The sequence below is a fragment of the Arachis hypogaea genome, chromosome 17 (genome assembly GCF_003086295.3).
Source record: "Arachis hypogaea cultivar Tifrunner chromosome 17, arahy.Tifrunner.gnm2.J5K5, whole genome shotgun sequence".
Lineage (NCBI taxonomy): Eukaryota > Viridiplantae > Streptophyta > Magnoliopsida > Fabales > Fabaceae > Arachis > Arachis hypogaea.
In genome coordinates this window covers 127,419,773-127,447,247 of record NC_092052.1, presented here as the reverse complement: position 1 = coordinate 127,447,247, position 27,475 = coordinate 127,419,773, and the positions used below count along the sequence as shown (strand labels likewise).

General features: G+C 34.4%; 3 protein-coding genes across 15 annotated transcripts; 1 reads left to right on the top strand and 2 right to left on the bottom strand.

Moving 5' to 3' along the window:
* Nucleotides 1–545: 545 nt before the first annotated feature.
* LOC112764050 (biotin--protein ligase 2) lies at nucleotides 546–4,583 on the bottom strand. 9 transcript variants are annotated; one of them, XR_011875676.1, is made up of 10 exons: nucleotides 4,145–4,583; nucleotides 3,610–3,868; nucleotides 3,314–3,375; nucleotides 3,070–3,218; nucleotides 2,715–2,835; nucleotides 2,371–2,526; nucleotides 1,939–1,984; nucleotides 1,431–1,697; nucleotides 1,100–1,176; nucleotides 546–826 (listed from the first exon to the last, which is right to left on the bottom strand). XR_011875676.1 is itself a non-coding variant. In XM_025809576.3 (10 exons), the coding sequence occupies exons 1-10, from the start codon at nucleotides 4,275–4,277 to the stop codon at nucleotides 784–786; spliced, it is 1,113 nt and encodes a 370-aa protein (XP_025665361.1). In that variant the 5' UTR covers nucleotides 4,278–4,333; the 3' UTR covers nucleotides 546–783. The 9 variants fall into 9 exon arrangements, 4 of the variants coding, with proteins under 4 accessions (XP_025665361.1, XP_072079673.1, XP_025665360.1 ...); XR_011875675.1 differs by having other exon boundaries at nucleotides 1,431–1,497; nucleotides 2,073–2,526; nucleotides 4,145–4,333; XR_011875674.1 differs by having other exon boundaries at nucleotides 2,073–2,526; nucleotides 3,610–3,871; nucleotides 4,145–4,291.
* LOC112764048 (histone-lysine N-methyltransferase ASHR1) lies at nucleotides 4,490–8,697 on the top strand. 4 transcript variants are annotated; one of them, XM_025809574.2, is made up of 14 exons: nucleotides 4,490–4,627; nucleotides 4,771–4,916; nucleotides 5,214–5,348; nucleotides 5,836–5,890; nucleotides 6,020–6,138; nucleotides 6,312–6,400; nucleotides 6,479–6,560; nucleotides 6,653–6,757; nucleotides 6,870–6,960; nucleotides 7,180–7,302; nucleotides 7,433–7,539; nucleotides 7,794–7,863; nucleotides 8,031–8,094; nucleotides 8,346–8,697. In XM_025809574.2, the coding sequence occupies exons 1-14, from the start codon at nucleotides 4,528–4,530 to the stop codon at nucleotides 8,503–8,505; spliced, it is 1,446 nt and encodes a 481-aa protein (XP_025665359.1). In that variant the 5' UTR covers nucleotides 4,490–4,527; the 3' UTR covers nucleotides 8,506–8,697. The 4 variants fall into 4 exon arrangements, with proteins under 4 accessions (XP_025665359.1, XP_025665358.1, XP_025665357.1 ...); XM_025809573.2 differs by having other exon boundaries at nucleotides 6,858–6,960; XM_025809572.2 differs by having other exon boundaries at nucleotides 5,836–6,138.
* On the bottom strand, nucleotides 8,631–13,252 carry LOC112764047 (serine/threonine-protein kinase MPS1). 2 transcript variants are annotated; one of them, XM_025809570.3, is made up of 6 exons: nucleotides 12,827–13,252; nucleotides 12,297–12,674; nucleotides 11,100–12,055; nucleotides 10,690–10,890; nucleotides 10,226–10,387; nucleotides 8,631–9,388 (listed from the first exon to the last, which is right to left on the bottom strand). In XM_025809570.3, the coding sequence occupies exons 1-6, from the start codon at nucleotides 12,999–13,001 to the stop codon at nucleotides 8,813–8,815; spliced, it is 2,448 nt and encodes an 815-aa protein (XP_025665355.1). In that variant the 5' UTR covers nucleotides 13,002–13,252; the 3' UTR covers nucleotides 8,631–8,812. The 2 variants fall into 2 exon arrangements, with proteins under 2 accessions (XP_025665355.1, XP_025665354.1); XM_025809569.3 differs by having other exon boundaries at nucleotides 11,100–12,124; nucleotides 12,827–13,244.
* Between the last annotated feature and the right edge of the window lie 14,223 nt (nucleotides 13,253–27,475).

The following is a 27,475-nucleotide window of genomic DNA, read 5'->3' as shown; positions in this document are numbered from 1 at the left end:
TGGTAGTGTGATAATATATAATTGAATAGTTATAGAAAATTCTTTATGTTTATACTGTATGCAAATTAAATTATTGCAATGTCTATGTATTAACTGTTATTCATTATTCATTATATTAACTTTTGATTTTATAGATGGGCTAACAAGAAAACTATATTGATCAAGTGTGCAAAGGTATTTCTTGACTTCATAGACAATAAAATTCTTTTAGAAGAACATTACATCCCCTGAAGAGCTTAAGCAACATAACTTTTAGCAAAAAATTGACAAAACAAATGTTTTTTCTAGAATTGTTAGAGACCAATATTTTTAGTAGGAATAAATAGAGTTAGTTAGTATTAACTTAAATATAAAATAAATACAAGAGAAAATATTGGTCAGCTTATATATTTTCTAATTAGTTAAGCATTAAGCATCTAATTTGAGAACACAACGAGTGATCACAATAATTTATTATTATTATTATTCAAAATCATTTTATAGCTACCAAGAACCACCTAACTACTTTCAAATGATTAAAACAAACCGGAATACTCAGATGATAATTTCTTCACACAAAGATGACATTGTAAACTATTAGATGGTTCAATCAAACATATTTGAAAGAACGCGCCTACCAAGTTTGAAGGAAATTCGCAGATGCAACACAAAAGGCTCTAAACTTCTAATGACATATGATAAAACAAAATTTAATTTATTGGAAAAAAAATTTGCTATAAAACCAACAAACACCTTGGTAATATATACAAAGTGTGTTATAGTAGTTGCATTAAGGAAGCTTCTTCACTCAAGTTTCCTCCTCACAAGTCCTTTGAAAAAATCAAAGCTGTCACCAAAATAGAAAATTATTTTCAGTTTCAATCTCAATGGATGTTATAAAAATGCAATAACACATTTGAAATGTTGATTGATCATGTCTTCCTTCTAGTTTTCTGACCAACACCGGCCTCCCCTGTTAAATCATGAAATGCTTGCGCAAAATGAGGGACCACTACAGGGGAGATCGGCGTAGGTCGGACAACTAGAGAGAGGCCGAGGAGAATTTCACAAAAATATAAGGGATGTAAGTGCAAATTTGAATTGTTATGGTGTTGCTTACCTATTACCATCAGGGTGGAGCTCACACAATTGACTATCATCACCAACAGCCAATAAATATCCTGAAGATGTCAAACCCTACAAATGCAGATAATTAAAGAAATTGAAACTTACATTACTTTCTAACAACATATTAGTATTACACACTGTTGAAGTTATATTATCATGATATGCATACTCACATATTAGTATCACACACTGTTGAAGTGATATTATCTAAAATCATCATTGTTAATAGTTACCACATAAATTGTCTAGTTCTTTTTTGTTTTCTTGTTGTAGACTCTATCCAATTCTATAGTGAGTTGGGGAAATATTTTCATCTGCAATACCTGAATAGTTACCACATGCTCGACCACATTGTCGTCGTTCTTTTCTTGTACAATAACTCTCTGTCCACTGCATGACATTTGGAATATATAGATGAATGTACGGCCGTTAAACCATTTCACGCATAAGAACGAACGCCATATTTCTATCCAGATAAAAGCATAAGCTGTATCTAAACACAGCTAAGCCTTGTCTTAGGTGGAGTCAGCTATACGGATCAAATGACGGCAAAATGCGCTAAGATTTGAGTGAGGTGTATTGATGTGAAACTGAAGTTGCAGAAGGAAGAAATAAAAATCAAAAGTAACAAACTATTTGCTCACTGCATCAGATATATTATAACCAGATAATCATTATAGAGACTGGTTCTGCATTCCGAATCCCAGATGTTCAAGCCATAGATTTTCTTGAACCAGTAAAGTGAATATTCTTTCTATTTTGTATTTTTAAAATCCAAAATTTCCTATATTGACATACTAGTGGGGTAACTCAAGAATTTGAGAAAGTCACCTGTGCAACCATGTCTTATAATATAGCTCCTCCAGGCTTTGAAATCCTGCATTCAAATGAGAAGGCCGAATTCAAAATTAACTTAGTGGCATACGCAGTGATACAAACTATTGGAAGCAGTTGGTTAAACTTACAAGAAGTTAATGGAAAATAGAGCAAACTCAAGAAATCTTAATCCAGAAGAAGTCAATGGAAAAACTTTAACTGCATTTGTTGTATCTTTTTTTTCTGAGAAAGTATCTATTTTGTTCCTCCCAGATTGTAGTGACATCACATCAGTCTTTGATCTATCTATCAGTTAGTCTCGGTTTTGTTAGTTTTAGGACCATTTTGGTGTCACTTTCGGGATCAGAGGGTATTAGATGAATATCATAATTGGGGTATAATGTCAGAGAGAACAACAATAATTAATTGAGATAGTTAGCACAGCACCTTGATCGATAAATAGACGATAAAATGTCTCAAATTTGTTAAAAAAGGTTGCCAGAACATCTTCTCTTTGAAATCGGTAAGCCTCCACTGACAATTCTCTAAGTTCTGTATTTAAGCATGTTGTTGGCTTCTCGTTACTGACATTCAAGCCTATACCTGCAATTTTATAAGCATGGGATGGCTATCAACCTTCATCATGAGCATAAGCTTTAAAAAATTCTACTCCAATCCAATCTCCATTAAGGAAAATTAGAGTATCAACAGAGAATAGGGATTTAATAAATACATGGAAGTACAATCAGTCATAATTTATTAGCCTTTGCTATACAAGAATGTCTTGCTACCTGCACTGACATTGAACTTCTTCGACTTATAGGTTGAGGTGCAAAGAATGCCGCCAACTTTTAAGCCGTTTAAATAAAGATCATTTGGCCACTTGATTTTGACGTCAACGGAGGGTAATCCCTGGAATGGAAAGTTGTGGAATAAAAAACATTTAAGATATGTATCAATCTGAAAACAATTAATATTGCAAAGTAGAAGTTCTTTTCTAAACCAAGAAACTCATTCAGATTTTGTAACAATATGATGCCGAAAATTGATCTTCCTATTTCTTTCAGAAAACTTGCAGCAGATGGGTCCTATCTAGTTCACGGGCAGACTAGGAATTAAGGCAATACTATAAAACTAATCACTTACATTTTTGTTGCAAATATCCTTCACTGCTTCTGTGATAGCAAGGGAAACCACATACTGCACCAACGGAACTATTCGCCCGTCCTCCATTTGCAGAGTAAAGGAAAACAGGAGACAACCTAACGGAGACTCCCAGACATTCTTTGACCGACCTGAGAGTAAGCGCTCAGATCAATCTTGGCGCAACATATAACATTTATGATCAAACAGAACAAAGAATCACAAAAACTCAAACGTTGTATCAAACCTCGCCCCTTGGTCTGAACATCAGCAACACAAACTGAACCAATAGGAAGCTCACAAAAGTTGCTACACAAAAATTGTACAATATTTAGGATGATACAATGAGAATGGAAATCAGCAAGTAGAAAACAAGATAGAAACTTGATAAAATTAAGGTTAAGAGTTTAGACACAAACAAAGTATAGAAATTCAGATACATCACAATTTTTCAGCTGATCATTCAAAGTCTAACCAAAGCATAATCTATGAAACACACAGTACAAAAAATGCAACCGAAGTGATTGCTTAGTAGATACGTACTGTGAAACTACATCATGTGTAGAAGCTAATCGCGGCGACCAAACAAGAAGCCTGCCAAATGTATCAGTGCAAAGAGAATTCATGAAAGAATCAACATTGAAGGACCTTCTCATAACATTTTCACCATCCAATTCTGATTGCAAAACAATTGATAGTTCTCCATTGTCAGGGAGCTTGAGAGTGTTACTGCTCTTAATAGCTTTAGCAGCTTCTATCTCTGCCAATGATTTACCGCATAAAACCAGTGTGCTGCAATCCACTACTAAAAAAAAGAGCAAAAAAGTAAGGAAAGTTACTTCATTTGATTGAAAGCTTCAAACTTTAGCTTCTTCAATTGTATCAAAAGATCCGAACTATAAACACATCGTCACATCCTTAATTGCTCAATGAATGATAAGAGTTTGATATCACCCCTCAAATTAGATACAGTGAAGCTTTGAGCTTTTTAACTACCCAATTGCAAAGCTTTAAACTTTTTAACTACCCAATTGTTTAGCAACGTTTTTGTAAGAACAGAAAGCGATGGTGACCGAACCTGAAGACGCCATGAACGTGGATGCAGAGAGATTATTGCAGTAGCAGTAAGAAACGCTTGTTTTGTTCACTGGTTTTGATCTCAACGAAGGATAACGCAGCAGAGAGTGAAAGAGAAGAACCCGCAACAGCATCAACCTACGCCCCGTTTCTTTTTCAAGTCTTCAACTTTGTCGAAACGTTTCTTTTTTTTTTCCAAGTTCGTTAAAAACAAAGTGAATAGCAGAATAGCTGAATCGGCTTCATGACCCGGTTTTGATAGGATCATGTCAATTGGGTATGGGGGTTTTGTTTTCGGGTCGGGTTGACCCAAGGCGTCGATAACGAAATTGGAGCGAAGAGAGCAATCAAAAGCAGAAAGCAAAGAGGTGGTTCTAGAGAGTAATGGAGGATTTGCAGAGTGTTCTTTTGGATCGCAACTTAACAGTTTCCAGTGTCCCAGAAAAGGGTCGTTCCCTCTTTGTAACAAAGGATTTTTACCCTGGTGAGCTTCTCTCTCTCTCTCTCTCTCTCTCTCTCTCTCTCTCTCTCTCTCCAAGTTGAGTTGTATTGCTATTGTAGTACTTGCTTGCTACTTTTTCTCTTTGTTTTATTAGGAATTGAAATGCGGGATTTTGGTGTTTGCAGGGGAGGTAATCATAAGTCAAGAGCCTTATGTTTGTGTTCCAAACAACAACTCAGTTCAGAAAAGGTGCGAAGGATGTTTTACAACAACTAACCTTAAGAAATGCTCACGGTGCCAAGTTGTGTGGTACTGTGGAACCTCTTGTCAGGTTTGCTGCATTTATTGTATTTTAATCACAGCTTCCATGTTTTGCTGCCCCTCATGCTTCAGTTAAACTTAAAAAGGTTTTATTTTTCTAGTCAAAATTTTTCATTTTCGATCAATTTGACATTGGTCAGAAAAGCATTAAAATGTGTTTAGGGTATAAACTCTTGATGATGCTGAAATTCTTGTTACTTATAAGGAATATCAGGTTTTTGTTAACTGATGGCTTCATCTCTTACCTCAGCTGATAGCTGCTTCAGCTTTTAACTTTTATGTACATTTTTCTTTTTATGAATTGCAGAAGTTAGAGTGGAAGTTTCATCGTCTTGAATGTGAGGTCCTCTCTCGGCTAGACAACGACAAGAAAAAATATGTCACACCATCCATTCGATTGATGGTTAAACTTTATCTTCGAAGGAAGCTGCAAAATGAGAAGGTGAATGTATACAACTGGTGACTGACATTATGTAGCCTATACTTCCTTTTCTTGTTTTATGGACGTACCAATATTCGCAGTTCTTAATTTATTAGTGATGTCAAAGTAGAAGGCCATCATTTCTGGTAATATGGTTCATAGTATTCTGTTGGTAAGAGTCTTAGTAATTTGTTTGGTAATCACTGCAGTTAGTAATTGGAGACTAAGAAGTTAGTTTTGAATAGCAGTGGACATTGCTTTGCTAGAATCTATCCCTGCTTAGATTTGCTTATTGTTTTGCTTTATCTACAAATTGTAGAATGCCATTATTCTTTACCTTGGTGATATATTCTGCTTCTTTCACATGCACTTGAGGACTTAATTACGCCTAAAGTTCCTATTTATGCCTTCAGTAACTTTCTTCTGTGATCTGGAAAGCATTTTTCAACCATTGATCTGAACAATGGTCAGCTAAGAGAAATTGGTTTATTATTCATTTTATTACCAGATCATACCAAGCACTGTTATGGACAACTACAACTTGGTGGAGGCTTTAGTGTCTCGTATCCTTTTAATATTTATCTTGTCTTCTAACTTTCAATGTAATGAAGTTAGATTTTTTATATATATACTTTTTTTCATTTATAACATTTCCATAGTCATTGTTCTCTTTAACATTCTTTTCCATGAAGACATGTCTGACATCACCAAGGAGCAACTGCTGCTGTATGCGCAGATGGCTAATCTAGTAAACGTGATACTACAGTGGCCTGAAATCAATATAAAAGAGATTGCAGAAAATTTTTCTAAGGTTGTTCCTCAAAACCTAATTTTGCTTATGTAATTGTTATAAGTTGTTGTCTTGGAAAAATCACTTACAGCACACTGGATTGATGAAAAAGTTGTCTTTATGTGGTACATACATTATGTAGAATTGAGACTCTGATGAAACCATTCTAAGGTCAGATCCTTCTAATCCTGCAGTTTGCATGCAATGCACATACCATTTGTGACAGCGAGTTGAGACCATTGGGAACAGGATTGTATCCGGTTATTTCCATTATCAATCACAGGTGGGGTTAAAATAAAATAAAAAGCACTGTCATCCTACTTTTTCTTGTTAGTCTTCTAATGATGGTTATGCCATATAGCTGCTTGCCCAATTCTGTGTTGGTTTTTGAGGGAAGGTCAGCGTCAGTTCGAGCTGTGCAACATGTTCCCAAAGGTAGTGAGGTATGTATTGCTATGTCTTGCCTTGGTACAAATATGAATTACTGGTATTTGTGCAGCAAATTGAATGCTTACAGTTTTCTTTATTTTTAAAGGTACTAATAAGTTACATAGAGACTGCTGGAAGCACTATGACTCGACAGAAAGCTCTCAAAGAGCAGTACCTATTCAATTGTACATGTCCTCGCTGTTCTAAACTGGTACCTGCTAGATCATTTACACACAAGATCTTCTTCTTTGATTCATAGCATGGTATATTTCAGTAAAATTCACATGCTGTCATTGGCTAATTCAGTTTAGTTAGTTTTGAAGGGCCAGTATGATGATATCCGAGAAAGTGCAATTCTAGAAGGATACAGATGTAAAAATGAAAAATGTGATGGTTTCTTGCTTCGTACTACTGGTATGTGACTGACTATGGCCATCATAAATGTCAAATATGTTGAAGAAAAACATTATCATCATTTACTGGCTATTAAATTTGTAATTTCATGTTACATCTTCCCCTTATGAACAAGAATGAGATCTAAGATAGAGAGTGATAGACAACCTGCCTGGTGGTTTTATATCTTTCTTATCAATGACATTTCTTCTTTTTCCAAATAATTTGCTGAATTTGAAGATGGAAAAGGATTCCAATGCCAACAATGTGGTTTGGTTAGGGAAAAGGAAGAGATAAAGAAAACTGCAACCGAGATAAAATCACTATCAGAGGAAGAAGCTTCTAAGCTTTCATCTGCCGGCTGTATCCTTTAATGTTTCTCAGAAGAACTTACAATGTCATTATTTTATCAAAACAAACAGAAAAACTTATAATGCAATTAGCTAGCACCTTAAATATTAAGGCAAGAAGTCAACTCCTTCACTACTTGTAGATTATCAAGAAGCTATTTCCATATATAAAATGATTGAGAAACTGCAAACAAAACTCTATCATCCTTTCTCCATCAACTTGATGCGAACTCGAGAGAAGATTTTGAAGGTAGGCTCCTCTTTCTAGTTCTCTGTCTATTCTGCTATTATTTGCTTATTATGTAATATCTTGCATAACTTCTATTATGATTTCTTTTTCTTTGCCAAATAAAAATTAAAAACCTCTGGTCTTGTGCTATCTCTTATCTCTACATTGAAGGGCTTGTTCTTTGTTGGCATGCAATGTAACAATGTTTGCTCAATAATTTATGTTACAACTCTGAAATAATGGATGGAATAATATGATGTTTTTGTCCTCTGCAGTCATTGATGGAGCTGGAACATTGGAGTGAGGCTTTAGCATACTGCAAATTGACCATACCAGTCTATCAAAGTATGTGCATGTGCTATGTATAATTTAAGTGACTAGAATGGTGCAAAACCTAAACCATCTTAACTATATTTATCATAGTTCGGCTTCCCAAATTGCTTTGTCTGCTAGGTATGAAGTTTACCATTAGTTGCTTATATCCATTTCTGAACTTCTTTACTCCATTGCAGGTGCATATCCAGCTATTCACCCTCTGCTCGGTTTGCAGTACTATACATGTGGAAAACTTGAATGGTTAGTATCCCTCAACTGAAGCTTCAACTCTAAACTCTGTCTTAAACTGGGTATAGGATTGTGTTAAGTTTTTTCTTTTTTAACTTGATGGAGCATCTGCAAGCGTCTTATATAGCATGAGATGTGTTGTAGGGTTTAGGGAAAAGATATCTCTAAGCAAGAAACTCTGTTCTGTTCTTTTGGTTTACCTAGCGGGTGAAAGGCTTTGTTAATTTCAACTTGATAGTGAGGTTATTGGACTTAATATACAGGTATCTGGGAGAAACAGAGGAAGCCGTGAAATCACTGACCAAGGCAGTGGATATACTAAGGATTACTCATGGGACAAACACACATTTTGTGACGGAACTTTTGATGAAGTTGGAAGAAGCCCGTGCCGAAGCATCTTACAAATCTTCCTCTAAAGAGTAGGACAGTAGGATTCAACTATGATTCCCCAATACTTCATATTATTAGGTTTTAATAGCAAAGTGTTAAGTGTAATTTGCATTTTTAAACCAATAATTAATGAACCTATTCCTGCTGTTCCAGAGAAATTTTATACAAATCCTGTACTAATAAATTGATTTGCTTGTGACGTATAAAGTACAGAATTCCACACAATATGGCTTGACCAATACAACTGCATTTTTCACAAGTAGATTGAAGAGAACTTGTTTAACAAATCCCAATTTTTTTTTAATTGCTCCTGATGAAAATCTCTACCTTTCTTGATTACCTACTTGTTATCCGAATTTGCCAAACGTGCCTGCAGCTGAATACACAATTCTGATGCTCTGGATAGCAGTTTTCCTTGTTGATCTCGCGAATTTAATGACTGAGGAGTTACCAAATTTGCGGGATCATCAAGGACCTGTTGGAGCTGACAGCATAGTTGGGATGTTACAGGGTCATATTTACAAGTTTCAGCAATAAGCTGAAGCAACTTACAGCCTTGGTCTTGGGAGAAAGATGGAATACTTGGTACAGGAGGAACAAGAAAAGGATGTTGGAGTAGCTGAGGGATTCTCCACCTTTCATTGCGATCCCATGCAAGGCATTTCTTCATAAGATCCATAAGCCATGGGTTTGGGACAGGTTCATAGGTAATTTCATGGTTTGGATCAGTTATGACTTTGAATTTTGCCCAAAATGTCTTGTATTCAGAAAAAGGTGTTCTCCCATATACCATTTGATAAAGGATGCAGCCCAAGGACCAGATATCTGACGGCCGTCCACACTTAATTACGTTTCCATTTGCATCGGTCTCATTACACATAAATGCCTCTGGAGACATGTAACTAAGAGTTCCCACCTGCAAGAGTTGAACAACTCAGTAAACAATTACTGACATTCCCCCTAAACACCCCCCCCCCTCTCCTTTTATTTTTCTTTTATAAAAAAAGGTGTAATTTGGAACATAGTCTATAAAGATTATATGAGTAAATTTTTATAAAGACTGCAATCAAGACCTCATAAAATATGACCTAACTTTGGGGTGAATCCTATTTTGGTCCTTAACTTTTAATCGTCCTATTTTTATTCCAAAACGTTTAAAATGGCATTAATGTTATCCCACTGTCAAATCCCTCACTAACACTTAACGAAATTGATGTACTATTAATAATGCTTTTGTTAAAGCTATATTTGTTCAACCTCCATCTCCCACCTTCACCCTCTCAACAAGTCCAAACCCTATTCTCCTATTCCCTTCTAAACAATTAATTCTCCAAGAGGGGTTTGAGGAGGAGGAAGAAGGAAGTAGGAGAATGGAGTTTTGGCTTGTGAGGAGGTGAAGGTGAGAGAGGGGGGATTGAGCAAACATAGTTTTAACAAAAGCATTATTTATAGTACATCAATTTCGTTAAGTGTTAGTGAGGGCTTTGATGGTGAGATAACATTGATGCCATTTTAAAGGTTTTGAGATAAAAATAGAACGATTAAAACGTTAGGAACCAAAATAGGATTCACCCGAAATGTTGGGAACCTAAAGAGTATTTTACCCATTTTAATAAAACCGCTTAAGAAGTTTGTAACATCACAAGTATGCAGGTATTCACCGCATGTGGGAATAGCTCAATACAAACAGAATAAATAAAAGAAAAATAAAGTTCAGGCATACCATGTGAATAAAAAGGAAGGTAAGCATTACCTGTGACTCCCGTTGGATGTTAGTTGTATCACTCATTATTGCTTTGGCTATGCCAAAATCAATTAGTTTCAGGGAACCCTTGACAAGGAGGAAGTTGGCTGGCTTCAAATCAGAGTGCACAATACGCTCCTCATGAATGGTGTTGACAGCCTGAAGAATTTGCTGCAAAAAGGATTCAATAAAATCCTTAGGTAACTCGCCAAGCATAGGAAAGCTCCAAAACAATACAAACTCTATCCCAAAACGTTAAATGGATCACCATAAGAATGATTGAATATCTATCACACTCTCAAACAAGAACAAATTGAGATTGAAGCATATGCACATAAGCAATGATATCATACCCTCTGCAATATCTCTCACTTTAGTCAGTTGCACACACATTGTTTTAGATAATTCAAACAAGAGAATTTAGTGACTGGGAATAGCAGTAGTTATAAAACGTGCTAGTGAGGATTTGAAACCTGCCAATAAAATCGCAGCCAGTTCTCATCAATAGTCTGGTTGCATCCATCCAGTTCCTTCCACTTCTGGGACAACATGTGAGCCAAATCAATTTCCCCATATTCAAGTACCATGTATATATATCCATCATCCTTGACTCGCCCATCCTTGTTACTTAAGGATCCTTTCATGACTTCTGCTAGCAAAGCTTTGTCGGTCACCTATTTACGAGATTGAGTTAATACAGCATACATCAGGACACAAATAAGATAATATCTATAAACCCAACTCCAGAATTGTAAAATCACAAAAATCATCAACTGTAACTTGTCATACACTCAGACATCTGGAGATATATGAAACATCAATAGCAATAGCTAGAAGGCTAGAAGCAGGCCACATTTCAAAAATAAAAAATTTAATAGAGTACCTCATAGTCTATAAGCTGTATAATGTTATCCTTTCCTTTCAGCCTATTTAAATACTCAATCTCTTGACAAAACCCATATGCTGTAGCATAATCCCGACCCTTGAGCTTGATCTTCTTAAGTGCATAGATCTTACAGTCTGAAGAGATCACCTTATGTACCTCGCTGCTTCCTCCACTGCCTATCTTGCCAAGCCTTTGATAAAGCTTGCCATTGACTTTAAAAAACAAATCAGGGTCATAGGTCCTTTTCCGAGATGTTAGACCTTTACTACTTGCACCCTTCTCTCGTTTTTCTAAGTTAGAAGACTCTGACTTCACATCTGAACATGAAGTTTGGGGACCTGGAGCCTGGGATTGTGGTTTGGAAATCTCTGCAGGCTCTTTTGCTATAGTTGACTTATTGTCAAGACATGATGAATATTTTGAAATGCTATTTTCTTTTACCTTGCCTCCCTGTTGCTCCTTAGATTGGTTGTGCTCCTGAAGTCCCAACTCTGCATCAGCAGAACGGGGAGCTTGGGCAGCTGTTGCTGCCTTATCAATTGACATTCTATTAATGTCCTTCAGGGAAGTATTTGGAGGTTCAATAACCCCTTCAGCTACAGCTTTAGGATTAACATTAATCTCCCCCATAGGTTCCACTGTTACACATGAACCACTATCTACAAGCAAATGAGAATAACGAGTTGTTGAATTGAGCATGGGAGCAGAAGTTGAATGGACTGAGGTAGTTGTAGCACAAGAAGGTCCCACAACTGAAGATTGAGTTGCTGGCTGACTTAAAAAGTTTCTGAACTGCTGGAGATTGTCCTGAGTAACAGTAGTTCTCTTAGGCAACATAGAACTTATTCCTCCCTCGGATCTCAAATTCATGTTACATTCTACCCTTTGATTATTCGAATCTTGCTTGAATCCAACTGGTGGATCATGTTGGCTGCTTTCAACCCAATCCATTTCTGTCAATCCAAGTGAACTCATATAAGATGACAAGTTCTCCAACTCAGTGCCCTTTGCAACATGGGCCCCTGCATGTTAAACGAGGAGAAAATATATGGCAGGCAATACCGACATGTTTGGTGTATGCACAACATCAGAAACTAATTCCAACCCGAAAAAGAAAAATAAATTCTTTGACACTGCAAAAATGAACTTTCCAAAAAACAATCCCTTAAGGGGGAAAAAATTAGCAAGAATTACCCTGCACGCTAGTGTTGGTGTCAATCGAAAACTGAACTTTCTTCAGACCATCCACATTGGAAGATCCTGCAAGCAGGGAAGCCACACCAGCATTGTTAACACCCTTCCCCTGATGTTGTTGCACATGCGCATTGAATGAGTTACAACCTTCGCCATCATAGGTATCGTTGCAAGTCCCTGAAATCAAAGGAGGCGTGATAGAGGCGTTGTTTTGACCTTCAGCTGCAGCAGTTGCTTTCTTTATTCTGCGCGGAAGCAATTGCTTCGACGACACATCTAAAGGCTTGTTCACATCCACAGCAGCAGTTGCAGTTCCGGACAAGTTTTGTTGTGGAAGCACTGAGCGCTTCGGCCTTATGCAATTGGACTGCATTGAACCTGAGAGAATTCCCCCAAAAAACAGAAAAACATAAACCCTAGACTTAACCTCTAGTAACATTAAACTCAAAGACAGAAAAAAAAATAAATTTGAAGTTTAAGAATCAACGAAGCTACTGCTCAATTAAACAATGAATAGTAAAGAGGATTACCGAGAGGGCGGTGGCGCTTCAAGGCAGCTTGAACATGGCGGAGGAAGTCAGTAGGAGAGTTGGAAGAAGAGGAAAATGAAGAGGAGGTAGCGGTGGAGGTGGAGGTGGAAGTGGTGGTGGTGGCTGCTGCGGTTCCAGTGGCGGAGTTGGTCGGAAGGTTAGCCTTCCCATCCATGGAGCAATAATCTCCGCCGCATGCTGATGAAGGGAAAACCCCCTTACTTATTTCGACGGATCCATTCCATTGATTTTCGACTACTCAAAAAGCAAGTGGTAACTTTATCCTATCTATGAAGAAGACAATGTTGATAATGATGATGATGATGACGACGACGACGAAGAAGAAGGTATCCAAAGCACTCCAATCTGTAAACGGAGAAGAAGAAGAAACCCAGAATTTTGAAAAGGAAACGAAAATGCTCGTTTGGCGCTCCCACTATCCTCTTCCCATCTTCTCGTGGGCTTCTAATTTTTTTTGTCAGAGTGGGCTCGTGGGCTTCAATTGTGCTTTATCAAATCCAATAGATAATGGGCTCGTTTCTGTCGCTTTTCTTCTTTCTAGGCCCAAAATAAACTCATTTCATATTGGGCTCTCATAATGCATTTGGGCTTCGAATTAGAGACCACATTGCTCCGAATAACTTGAATCTAGTTTTATTTTCTTTTGTTCTCTTATGGGGATTTAGCCCCTTTTAATACTGAAAAAAGAAACTTTTTTTAAGTAACTTATTAAACCTGACTTTTAAAAGATATCTTTATAAAAATACATCTATATTTGATAAATCAAATTAAAAGTGTCTTTTAATAGGTACAAACAATAATAATTATTTTTTATAAAATAACTTTTAAAATGTTAAAAATACCACAATAGATATATCATATATATATATAAGAATAAATTTAGATATTTATTAATGTATGAGATTATATTATACTTTTTTATTTTAATAAGTACAAGTTACTTTTAAAATGCTCCTCTTAAATGCTTTCAAAATGACTGCTAATTTTTAAAAATTATAAGTATAAATATATAATTTTTTTTTATATTTATCAAACACAAAACATAGTATTTATGCTTTTAAAAAAAATTACAATATTTTTTCAAAAAATTTTACTAAATCAATAATAAATGATCAACTTTTGCTACAAGGAAACAATTTCAGTTATAAAAAATATAAACCAACTTAATACTCATAACTAATTAAAATTCTGAGCCCTCAATTATAATTAATTGTCCTTTTCAATAGTGAACTATATGGCATGGTAGTAAAAGATTTGATTCTCCCTCTTAACAATCAAAATGGAGTAAGAAATATTTTTGTAAAATTTTTTGGAAGGGGGAGGGGAATTGGTACATTTAAAACTTAAATGTGAGATAAGAATCAGACATTATCCTAAAATTTAATATACATGTCTGCATGAGACAGTTATAAGTCAACACATACTTAGTGAAAGCTAAATGATACCCTTACCAACTGAGGATAAAGTGTGAATCTTCCAACTACAAGTCTTTGATTCATTTTATCAATGAGACAAATTGAAAATCTTACCCTCTCTGCAAATTTCAGGCACCAGAAAAAGGACACCAAAATATTTCCAGATACTACCCCAAAAGTAAACCCAACAAATTGGTTTATGTTTTTTTAATTAGGGAAATAAATTAAAAAAAAAAAAAACTTTATATGTTTTGTTCTTATCAATGTATATTCCTACTTGGAACTAACCATTAAAGCACTGACTAAGAAATATTCCCATAACGTTACAAAAAGAAAAAGAAAGAAATTAGTATTTATTATTACCGAAATGAAAGAACAATCTATAGCTACCAGTCAAGCACACTCTTTTTAATTGTCTTCAATTTTCAAATTTCAAACATAAACCTGAGAAACCCTACTTTCAATAGATACTTTGTAAGGGCATAGTTGTGAATATAGAAATTAAAGCTGTAAGAGAACTCAAAGAGAATCTGTTTTGGCTTTTAATTTGAGAAATAGTGAAATTAATTAATTTCCCATGGTGTACTGGTTCAAAATAATTTGTACTTTTAATCTTTGTTCCGACAATTTTTGCATGGCAACTTGGAAAGTATCAAATCACAAAATGTACATTGGCCATTATATAGATTTTTTTGGAGTTTGAAATTAGTGAGGTTTTGAAAAAAAATAATTAACATTTTGTTCCATTATTATCACTAAGAGTAAAGTATCGTTTTTGTCCCCAATGTTTGGAGTAAATCTTATTTGTGTGTCTAACGTTTAAATCGTCTTATTTGTATCCCTAACGTTTGTAAAAGTGATTCAATGTTATCCTACCGTCAATTACACATCATAAGTGGTTTAGTTTGAGTTTTAAAAATCTCTTATTGAAGTTAGAATACAAATGTCTGTGATAGAATCGATGATCTACTCCGAAAAATAGCTCATCAAATGTTGAAACTAATTCCTACAACATTTACATAATTCACTTTTCTAGGGACATAATTGAATCTAAACACAAATAGTGGGTATAATATTAAAATCGACCACATCCAAGTGAGACCTAATTGAGAATGAATACATCCAAGTGAGAATAATTGAAAAATATAATCTGATTTGTTAGTATAATTATTAGTAGGATAACATTAAATCACTTTTATAAACGTTAAAGATATAAATAGGACGATTTAAACATTAGGGACATAAATAAGACTTACCCCAAACGTTGAGGACAAAAACGATACTTTACTCTTATCACTAAAAATATTAAATAAGAAATAGTTTTCCTAGAATTATTATATGATCTCATTATTGTAATGTTTTTGCATCCAGCAGTGTAAAATAATTATTCAATTTGGATTTTCTAAAACAAAAATCTTTACAAATAATTGTGTACTAAAACAAATTTAAACAAGATCAATTGTGTTCTTTTAAAAAAAATCCTTCTTATCAAAAGAATTACGAAAAGAAATACTTAAATAAGGCTACAAATGATATATACCTAGATTACTTTAATTCAATATTTTTTTTTATCATTTCTGAATTAATATATATAGTTAGTTAGACTTTATAAAAATAAAATTACACTTGTTCTACCACAAAAACGAAATTTAGCCACCATATTTTAACATTAAATTATGATAATAATAAATGAACATATTTTGTATTTATCATAAAATATTATTACAGTGATTAAAATTTAATATTTTACCACAAATAATATTTTCTGTAATCTTTTAATTCGAAATTTATATTTCTTATTGCTCCTTTTTTTTTTCTGCATCAGCATAAACATAATTTAAAACACGTCATAAAATAGAATATTAAGAGTCCCAATTTATGTTTTAAATTTAAAAAACATAAAAATAAAATAAAGTAAGATATGCTACTTACATATTAGTAGTTAGAAGAGAGGACAATAAAATCAATATGTGATCTGCGTGTGTCACATTTTTGTTTCTGGCATCACTTTTGGTGCCCTCAATAACTGACACACTTCTCTTTAATGCATCCCCACGAGGACCAATTACATGTCTTAACAGCTACTCTGTTTCCTTCTATTTTCTTAAGCTCAAATTTATTTGTTAATTGGAGGTCAAATATATTTGTTAATTGAGTATAGTTAGAAAGACAAAAAAGAATATTATAATTTATTTTATTAATTTTATAATAATTAATAAATATTAAATAAGATAAGTTTTGATTATTATTTATTAATTTTTTTATTATTAAATATTTTTATTTTTAATTTTTATCCTAATTTTTTTAAAAAAAAAATTAATTTGATTATTTAAAAAATTTGTATTTCATCATTATCATGCTTTTTTTAATAATAAATAATTATTATGTTTTTAAAACATATTAACTATTATCCACATTATTGAATATCATTCTTAATACTACCATTACTTTGGTTAATAATTTTTAAAGAGTTTAGCTAATTTATATTTTAAGAATGCATGTTAAATTACAAGGTTTATAACAAGAAATACAAAATTAAATCTTTTTAATACGTTTAGTGTATTTGTTAAATCATTACATGGCCAAGACAATTTCATATCATATCATTAGAGAAGATCTTTTTCTAAAACTCTTCAATTATCACGCTTAATCAATTCTATGACTAATACTTTGTTTGGATAGATGATAAAAAATACAAAAAAAATAAAAGAAAAAAATAAAAAGAGAAGTAAATCTATGTATTATTTAGATGAAGAAAAAATAAATTAAAAAAATGAAACAAAGATTTTTTTGTTTAGACAAAAAAGATGAAACAAGAATAAATTATAATATAATAAAATTACGTTAAAATTCTTAGCTACATTATATCCAAATTAAAATGTATATTATATGTTAAATAATAAATTTATCTTTATTATAAAATAAAATATAAATATTTTTATTTATTTTTTATTGTATTTTATAAATATTATAAGATATTATAATTTTATATATTTAATTTAAATTATTTATCTAATACATACAATATTTAAATGTGAATCTCTATTATAATAATATATTAAAACTAAGTTTATATTAATAATTGTTAATAATAATATAATTAAGGATAATATTAAAAATACATAAAAAATAACATTTTTATTGAGGATATAAAAGAAAAAGTAGAATAATAAAAAAGAATTAGAAATAATTTTTTGTTTTAACTGTGTAGTAGCTGTAAGTGTATATAGCCAGATAACTCCATATACAGAATGCAGAAGCAAAAATAGTTACAAACTGTCAAAGCAGTTGGAAGTTGTTAATGACAACTCAGTAGTTAGTTACACTAAATCAATTACACTCACCCTTAGTTAGTTACTCCCAGCCTAAACAATCTGTAATTACACTTTATAAATATTTTCACTGTACCTCCTTTATGATCTGCTTTTTCATAATCAGTAATGAATAACAATATTGTTCTCTTTCACACTCTTCTACACTCTTCTCTTATCTTCCTTCTCTGAGCCCTCAAAGCTCTTATCTCTTCTCCATCTTTCTTCAAGAATCTAATACCTTTCATGGTATCAGAGCTTCGATTCTGATCCAATGGCTCTACCAGACTTTTCCGCGATGCAAGCTCATTCATCTTCATCCATGGCTGCAATTGCAAACTTTCCTACAACAATCAAATTAGATGAAGACAATTTCAAAGTCTGGAATAGACAAGCTCTGGCCTGCATCAAAGCAAATCGATTACAAAGCCACATCTCAGCACGCTCAATGCCAAGAAAATTCAACTTAGTGGAAGATTAAGAAGCTGAACGGGTGTCTCTAGAATTTGAAGAATGGGAGCAAAGAGATGAATGTTTTGTAGCGTGGATGTTGTCTACAATGGATGAATTCTTTTGTAAACAAAGTAGTTGAATATCAATATGCTCATGAAATCTGGAAAGTTCTTGAAGAACACTTTGCAGCCAGAATAAAATCAAAGATCAAGTTGCTGAAAACTCAGCTGAAATCAATCAAGAAGCACAATTCATCCGCAGCAGAGTTCATCACAAAGATTAATAAGGTAGCAAACTCTCTCTCTGCCCTTGGGGCTCCGTTAACAAAAGAAGAATATTTTGAATGCACACTCGGAGGATTAGATGAAGAATTCAGTGCCTTTATCACCATGGTTAATGGAAGATCCGATCATATGTCCATCAATGAATTAGAATCACAACTGTTAGCACAGGAAGAAGTGAATGAGAGATTCCGCAAAACAAATCTGAATATAGTGCATGCAAATCTAGTGCACAAGAAACCTGATTCAAGCAAGAAAGCAATGGAGTATCAAACTGAAGTACCGTATGAGAGTTACGCAAGAGACCATGGCAGAGGTCAAACAGGTCGAAGAGGCAGAGAAAGAAATTCCTTCAGATCAGGCAGATCGTGGTGGCAGAACAACAGACCCCAGTGCCAACTGTGTGGGAGGACAGGTCACACTATATGGCAGTGCTATCATAAATTCAATCCGGATTACCAGAATCCACAGCTCCAACACCCCAACACTGGACCTCCACCACCAAATGATGAATTTCACCAACAAAACCAACTGATCCAGCCCTATTACCAACCCAACCAACCAGCCCAGCCCTATTACCAACCCCAAAGCCTACATGCTCAGCCATACAGGCAGCCACCTCAACAACCTCAACAAACAAACCAAAATCCTCAAGCACTGCTCACAACTCCAGGCACCAGCTCAGATCCAAGATAGTATCTGGATTCAGGAGCCTTTCACCACATTACATTCGACCAATTGAACCTAATTAACAGCTCAGAATATCAGGGACCTGAACAGGTGTTTGGAGGTAATGAGAAAGGTATGAGCATTGCTAATATTGGAAGGTCTATCATTCATGCATCTGTGTCAAACAAAACCTTCAAACTTCAGAATTTGCTTCATGTTCCTACAATTTCAAAAAATCTAATCAGTGTATCAAAGTTTGCATTAGATAATGGAGTATTCTTTGAATTTTGGCCTTACTTATGTGCTATAAAATGTCAGGAGTCCAAAAAGGTTCAGCTGCAAGGCAGACTTAGGAATGGATTGTATAGATTTGATGACATTTAGGTTCAAAGATCAAGCTGCAAAGTTGAAAAAGAAAAAGCAGCCAATGCTGAAAAGAGCATTTGTGCAAATGTCAGTATCAAACTTGTACCAGGTGGAAAAGAAGGAAAACATGTGGTCTGCTGTCATTAGTCAAAAGAAAAGAAAAGTGAAAAAAAAATAAGTTGCAGCAAGTCAATAGAAAGTGCCAATAGTGCAATCAACTCTAGTGTCCAAAGTAGTATCAATAAGAATGTCCATGAAGACTCAAATGTAAATGCAAACTTTGACAGTGTTCAAAGCAGTGTCAATAAGAATCTCTACAAAGATTCAAATACAAATGCAAACTTTGATACAATTTCTTCTCAATACAATACAAACACCTTTTCCAACACTCTTAAATGTACTACTGCATTTTTAAATCATTGTGCATCTGATTCCAATACTACAATGAACAATGACTGCCATGGCAAACCTCCAACTAATGCTGCATTGAATTCTTGTATAATAACAATAAACTCAAGTAATGCACCACATACTTGTAGCAATCACCCAGCCAATTCCCTTTACCATAACACTTACCCAGCCAAAACCTCACCTAATCAAGTCACACACACCACTCCCACTACTAAAACAACAACTGAAATCTCACTCAACCAAATCACAAGCACCAATACCAACAACTCCTTAGACCTTTGGCACAAATGACTTGGTCATCCCTCCACCAAAGTCACAAAAATCGTTTTGGCTAGCCTCAATATTCACTTACCCCAGGACAACACTCCCATTACTACAACCTGTGAACCTTGCTGCATCAACAAAATACACCAAATCCCATTCCCTCACTCCCAAACACAATACACCACACCCTTAGAACTTATCTACTCCGACCTTTGGGGGCTTGCCCCAATACCCAGTAAGTCCGGTTACAGATACTATGCTTGTTTCATATATGCATTCAGCAGATACACATGTACCTATCTACTGCAAACCAAGTCCCAAACCTTCTCAGCCTTCTGTCAATTTCAAACCATGATTGAAACCAAAACTGGCCACAAAATTAAAGCTCTTCAAACAGACAATGGTGGTGAATATCTTTTAAAACCCTTCGCCCAGCATCTTGCAAACCAAGGAATTCAGCACCGACTCACTTGTCCTCACACACACTAGCAAAATGGGTGTGTTGAGCGAAAACACAGACATCTAATCGAAACCTGCCTCACCCTACTCTCTCAAGCCTCTCTACCTCTCTCCTTTTGGGATGAAGCCATCCTAACTGCAACCTTCCTGATAAATCGCTTACCCACCCAAGTCCTCAACTTCAAAACTCCTCTTGAAACCCTCTTCCACACCACACCTGACTATCAGCACCTAAGATCTTTCGGGTGCACATGTTACCCCTTGTTAAAACTATACAATAAACACAAATTCGATCACAAATCTCATAAATGCATTTTCATAGGGTACAGTTCAGACCACAAAGGCTATAAGTGCCTATCCCCATCTGGCAGAGTCTACATGTCAAGAAACGTAATTTTTTGGGAGCATGAATTTTCTTATCCAACTCTATTCAAAACCCCACCACCTAAACCAACCAACCCGGTCCTCTCCCCACCCTCAAACTTCACATTTCGTCAAATCTCTCAACCCCAGCCCTCCCCTAGTCCCTCTTCCTCACCTGCATGCATAGACATTCATGATACACATTCCACTAATATCAATGCTGTATCTAATTCATTACCTGATACATCTGTTGCAGTCACTGAGCACAATGCAGCCACTGACTCTGTTACCACTGTAGATTTCTCTAACTCTCTGTTGCAGGCAGCCGTAGAATCAATGCCTCCAGCACCCACTGCCCAGAACACACATGCAATGGTGACTAGAAGCAAAAATGGCATCTTTAAGCCATGAGTGTTCACAACTACCTTAGCCTCAGCTGCGGAGGAATGTGTAGATCAAAACCTGCCAAAGTCAATAGAACAAGCTCTTAGTACCCCACACTGGAGAGAAGCTATGGAAGAAGAATTATCAGCCTTACAAAACAACTGTACCTGGTGGCTTGTCGATCCTCCAGCTCACTCAGCTCCCATAGGCTGCGAATGGGTGTTCCGAGTAAAAAAAAAATCCAGATGGCAGCATCCAGAAGTACAAGGCCAGGCTTGTGGCAAAGGGGTTTCATCAGAAGCAAGGAGCGGACTATGATCAGATCTTCAGTCCAGTAGTGAGACCTATGACTGTTAGAATCATGTTAAGCATAGCGCTAGCCAAGGGATGGAAAATTCACCAGTTTGATTTCAACAATGCATTCTTGAATGGTGATCTCTATGAAGATGTATTCATGCAACAGCCTGAGGGTTTTGTCTCCTCCAACAAATAGCAAGTTTGCAAGCTCCAAAGATCGCTCTACGGGCTCAAGAAAGCTCCAAGGGCATGGTTCACAAAATTAAGTGCTGCTCTCAACCAATTTGGCTTCTCAAGCACCAAATCTGATGTATCCCTCTTCACCAAACTGACAGCCACCTCTGCCATCTACATTCTTATCTATGTTGATGATATACTAGTCACTGGCACCTCTGAAAGTGAGATTACCACCTTCATGGCACAATTGCACAACACCTTCTCACTAAAAAGCCTTGGAAAAATGCACTATTTTCTTGGAATTGAAGTCCACAGAAGCTCCACAAGCACAGTCACATTAAAACAAACTAAATATAGATACCTACTAAAGAAAGTTGATATGAGCAATGCAAAATCCATCCCAACCCCCATGACCTCCTTCCTGAAACTCTCTGCCTTTGGGGACACTGCATTTACCAATCCCACATTGTACAAGTCAATTGTTGGTGGCCTACAATATGCCACAATAACCAGACCAGAAATCTCCTTCTCAGTGAACAAAGTAGCACAGTTTCTTCACAATCTCCTTGAATCTCATTGGAAGGCTGTCAAGCGTATTTTCAGATATCTAGCAGGAACCATACAACACGGGCTGAGATTCAGCAAATTCACCAACCTCAGAATATATGGATTCTGTGACTCGGACTGGGCCAGTGATATTGATGACCGAAAGTCAACAAATGGCTATGCAATTTACTTGGGATCAAACCTGGTGTCATGGGCGAGCAAAAAACAAACTGCAGTATCCAAAAGTAGCACTGAAGCAGAATTCAGGGGCATATCAGATGCTGTAAGTGAGATCATTTGGTTACAAAACTTGCTAGGAGAAATAAAACTCCCTTGTTCTACCAAGCCTGTAGTCTACTGTGACAATCAGAGTGCTGTACTATTGTCAGCAAATCCAATTTTATATAACAAATCCAAACATTTTGCACTAAGTCAGTCTTTTGTCAGAGATTTTGTCACCAAAAAAAAAAATCTTTGTGCAGCATATTCCAACTCAGGATCAACTAACAGATACTCTAACAAAGCCTCTTCCAGTAGCTGCTTTCCTGAGGTGTGGGGATTCATTAAGAGTGTTTGAAGCAGCACCCTAATGTCTGGAGTAGCTGAGGTAGCCCTTGGTTTCAAGGGGCATGTAAGTGTATATAGCCAGATAACTCCATACACAGAATGCAGAAGCAAAAGTAGTTACAAACTGTCAAAGCAGTTGGAAGTTATTAATGACAGCTCAGTAGTTAGTTACACTAAATCAATTACACTCACCTTTAGTTAGTTACTCCCAGCCTAAACAATCTGTAATCACACCTTATAAATATCTTCACTGTACCTCCTTTATGATCTGCTTTTTCACAATTAGTAATGAATAACAATATTGTTCTCTTTCACACTCTTCTACGCTCTTCTCTTATCTTCCTTCTCTGAGCCCTCAAAGCTCTTATCTACTCTTCTCCTTCTTTCTTCAAGAATCTGATACCTTTCAGTAGCTCTATATATTAGAAGAGAGAGTTATGACTTGGTGATGTATCTTCTATCCACTCATGTACAATTCTAATGATTTAATACACTATTATTTAGATTAATCTTTTTGGGTTCAATATACTCTTCTCTACTTTATTGTCTTTTGGATTTTAACTCTCTGTTATTAATTTTTTGTTCTTTTATTGTTCTTTAAACTTTTATACTTGAGTTTCTATATGATATCAAGAGCTTCTGATTTTTCTCAACTGTGGATGCATCTTCATATTCATCTAACAATTCACCTCCTGGAATCAACAACAACAATTCAAATCTTGAAAATTCTGGCAACAACAACAACAACAATAATCTTGCTAATCTCAATCCCTTTTCTTTCCCACCTCAATTATTCAACTCCCGACCCTTTACTCCGATTAGTGATAAATTAGGAGAAAGAAATCACAAGACTTAGTAACAACAAGTATTGACGGCAATTCAAGGTCAGCTTTTGGAGGATTGAAGGTCAGTCTCTGGTTATTATGCATTCTTAGGTACTAATCTAATCTCATGGTCATGCAGAAAGCAAACTACTATTCGCAGGTCCTCCACTAAAGATGAGTTTTGGAGTCTTGCTGCATGTGAAGTTGAACTTGTCCAGATCAGGAACCTTCTTTTGGAGTTACAGATTGAAATACCTACAAATCCAGCCATTTACTGTGATAATTTAAGTATTGTGTTTCTCACACTAATCCAATATTGCATGATAAGACAAAGCATCTTTAATTGGACATTCAATTCGTCAAAGATAAAGTCAATTCGAAGCAAATACAAATTGTCAATATACCAAGGATTAAGCAAATAACTGATATTCTTACCAAATTCCTTTCAACTTTATCGTTTGAAAGACTTAAGACCAAACTCAGAATTGTTCCTCGACACAACTTGAGTTTGAATGGGGATATTGGGGATATAAAAAAAAAGTAGAATAACAAGAAGGGGTTAAAAGTAATTTCCATTTTAACTGGTGTAGTAGCTCTATATATTAGACAAGAGAGCTATGACTTGATAATTTATTTTCTATCCACTCATATATAATTTTAATGGTTTAGTACACTATTATTCAAACTAATCTTCTCAAATTCAATATACTATTCTCTATTTTATTGTCTTTTGAATTTTAACTTTCTGTTATAAATTTTTTGTTCATTTCTTTTTCTTTAAATTTTTGTATTTGAATTTTTATAATTTTTTTTATTTTTTGTTTGTAATTTTTTTATGAAATTCATATAAAAAATTATCTATTTTTTATACTAAATAAAAGAAAATAAATTTTTCATTAATTTTTTTTTATTTTTTTCTCTTATTTTTTCTTAAACCAAACAATACGTAAGAATATTTTATAATATGAAGTTTTAATAAACAAGGTAATGACAGCTTAAGCTTAATAGTAGAAAGCAGTCCTTATGCTTAGCTTCCAGCTCAGTTTTTTAAGGGAGAGGTTGTAAGGTGTGGTGGGTGATCAGTGATCGGAGGTAGTGTTGATTATGATAGACTGAAAAATGTGGTATATATGGTGTGGTAATAAAGAAGATATGATGATTTATTTAGGTTAGATATATAATTATTTATGTATTTTTTAAATTTTAAAAAAATAATTTTATGACATAGTATCAAAATTTTTATAATCGAAAAATCTAAAATTTGATTCTTAGAAATTTAAAAGAAATAATTTTAGTATAAAACAAATAAAAAAAATTGGTGGTATAAGTAAAATTAAAAATTATTTCAAACATTAAAAATCAAATTAAAATAAAATTAACATTAAGAATATTTTTTAATTTTTTTAAAAAAATTAAGAGTAAAAAATATAATTTACTTTGTTTTAAATAATCAAACAATTCCTCCATTACATTATTAACTTTTTTTTTCCTACTACTGGGTATTAGCACTTGAATAGTTTAATTTATAACCATGCTCACATCATATTATACTTTCTCAATTTAAAATTTAAAAGATAGTTAGTGACTGCATTTCTAAAGTTGTTATCTTAATGTCTAACTAAAACAAGTAAAAGAGATTAAATATATGTATGCTACTGCATATATATTATTATCAACTTTGCAGAGTTTCATTTTGCTTTTCCCAACGGAATTGTGAGACAAAAAAGCACATAATAATGCCACAATCTAAAGCCTTTTACTATAGATATGGATGACTGAGTTCAAATTGTATAATCTAAAAATTTTGAAAAATACTCTTATTAAATAGATTGTTCTTTCTATTATTTTCAATAACATTGTTAACATATAAGTTAAACCAGGGGTGCACATGGGCATGGTGAAGCCGGGTTTGATGTGATTTAGATTCGGTCCGAAATATACAGCGAGTCTATTTATTAAACCCGAACCTGACCCTAAACCCGATGAAACTAACACATTTTTGGGCCACAATTATATCGGGTGAAAACCGGATAAAAATCGGGCCATTAACATTACATTACGTTGATACGTTCTTGTAAGTTAGCATGTAAAAATATCTAAATTTTCAAGACTCCAACCATTAATTGACATGGTAAAATTCACTTAGAAAAATATAATAAAAACCAACCCTTCTTCAAAATTAAAGCATAACCACAATCAATACTAAAGCATAACCACAATCAATACTAATAATTGTCTAATAACACCAAATATTTAAATCAATACAAATAACACAATATTATGCATTAGTCTAAAATCTTATGCATTCTAAACATAAAACATTAACTTATAGTCTTATAATGACTAATAACACAAAATATTAAAGTTTACAATAGTTAAATTCCACATAAGAATAGCCATGATCCATCACTAATAACACAAAATATTAATTGTGCATGATGACCGGGCCACCGGGCCGACTTCGGGTAACCCGAGCTATGGCCCCGGACCCGACCCGAAATAATGACCGGGTCTATTTTTGCGACCCTTACCCGACCCTAAACCCAGTGAAATCATACCAAATTGGTTCCTAAAGTATTCGGAACCGGGTCTGATCTTCGGGCCGGGGCGGGCCATGTGCACTCCTAAGTTAAACGGATAAATTTTTGATAAATTTTATTATAAGATAAATTAATAATTTTATACTTATTATACATTTTCCTTCTATTTTCATCTCATCTTTGAGAAGAAAACATTTTTATGGGTCCCACATCAATTTTTTTCTTTCCACTCTATTTTTCTTCCTCATCCAAACAACAAAAAACTCACATTTCCATCCATTTTCTTTCTTCACATTTTCTTTCCTTCCATATTCACCCCATCCAAACAATGTGTTTGAGTAATAAAAATTTATTAAAAATTAAAGTAGACAATTTAATTTTTTTTGAAAATAAATTTGAAAGTTTACTCTAAATTAAATTATTTTATAAACCGAAATTATTGTATACTATTGTTGACACTTGGAGAGACCCCTCCTCCTAAGTCTTAACTAAATTAGTTTAATTGCACAATAAAAATCAATTAAAAACATAAGATTAGTTTTTTTTTTTTTTTGTTTTTTTTGTTTCCCACGGTATCCCCCAACCCGGCAGGTCAAGGACTAATCCGTCGCGGTACTGAGCTCCATTTAAGGGTTTGCCGCTGGCCTAAGATTAGTTGCCATAGCATGTGTGTATGCTTGCTTAATTAGAAATTACATTCCACACACATTGATGCTAGAGTTTTGGAATAATATAAAGTTAGCGGTTAAAGCAAAATTTTTCAAAACCTTTTGTAGGGCATTAATTAAATTACTTATATATTACTGATTTTTATGTTAATTAAAGTGCACGGCTTTATTCCATGGCATATGGGTCTCGCATGATTTTGAGGCAAAAGGAATCAAATTACTACTAAATCAGCTTTTCCCCATTATGGTGTAATTAGTGGAGTTCCTTGCAATTGCTGCAATGCTCTTACCCCAATAAACTCAACCTTGGGCTCAGTTTCAATAACGACAACCCTAATTAATTCTTCACCCCTCTCAACCATAAATTCGTGCCGGTTGGAGCTATGAAATGAAAGAGAAAAAAAAAAACTATTATAGCTAGTTAGTACAAAAATAGAAAAAAATTTAAAATAGTCTTTGACAATTACTTCGAAAGATAACGAGATTTTTGATAAAAAAAAAAAAAATTCAACCCGTTCCATGACAATTACTTCGAAAGGATAACGAGGTTTCTGTGCCAAAAAAATCAATGTTGTTTTTTTTGGCACAGAAACTAATCAGTCCCAAAAAAAAATATCAAGGATCGGATTGAGT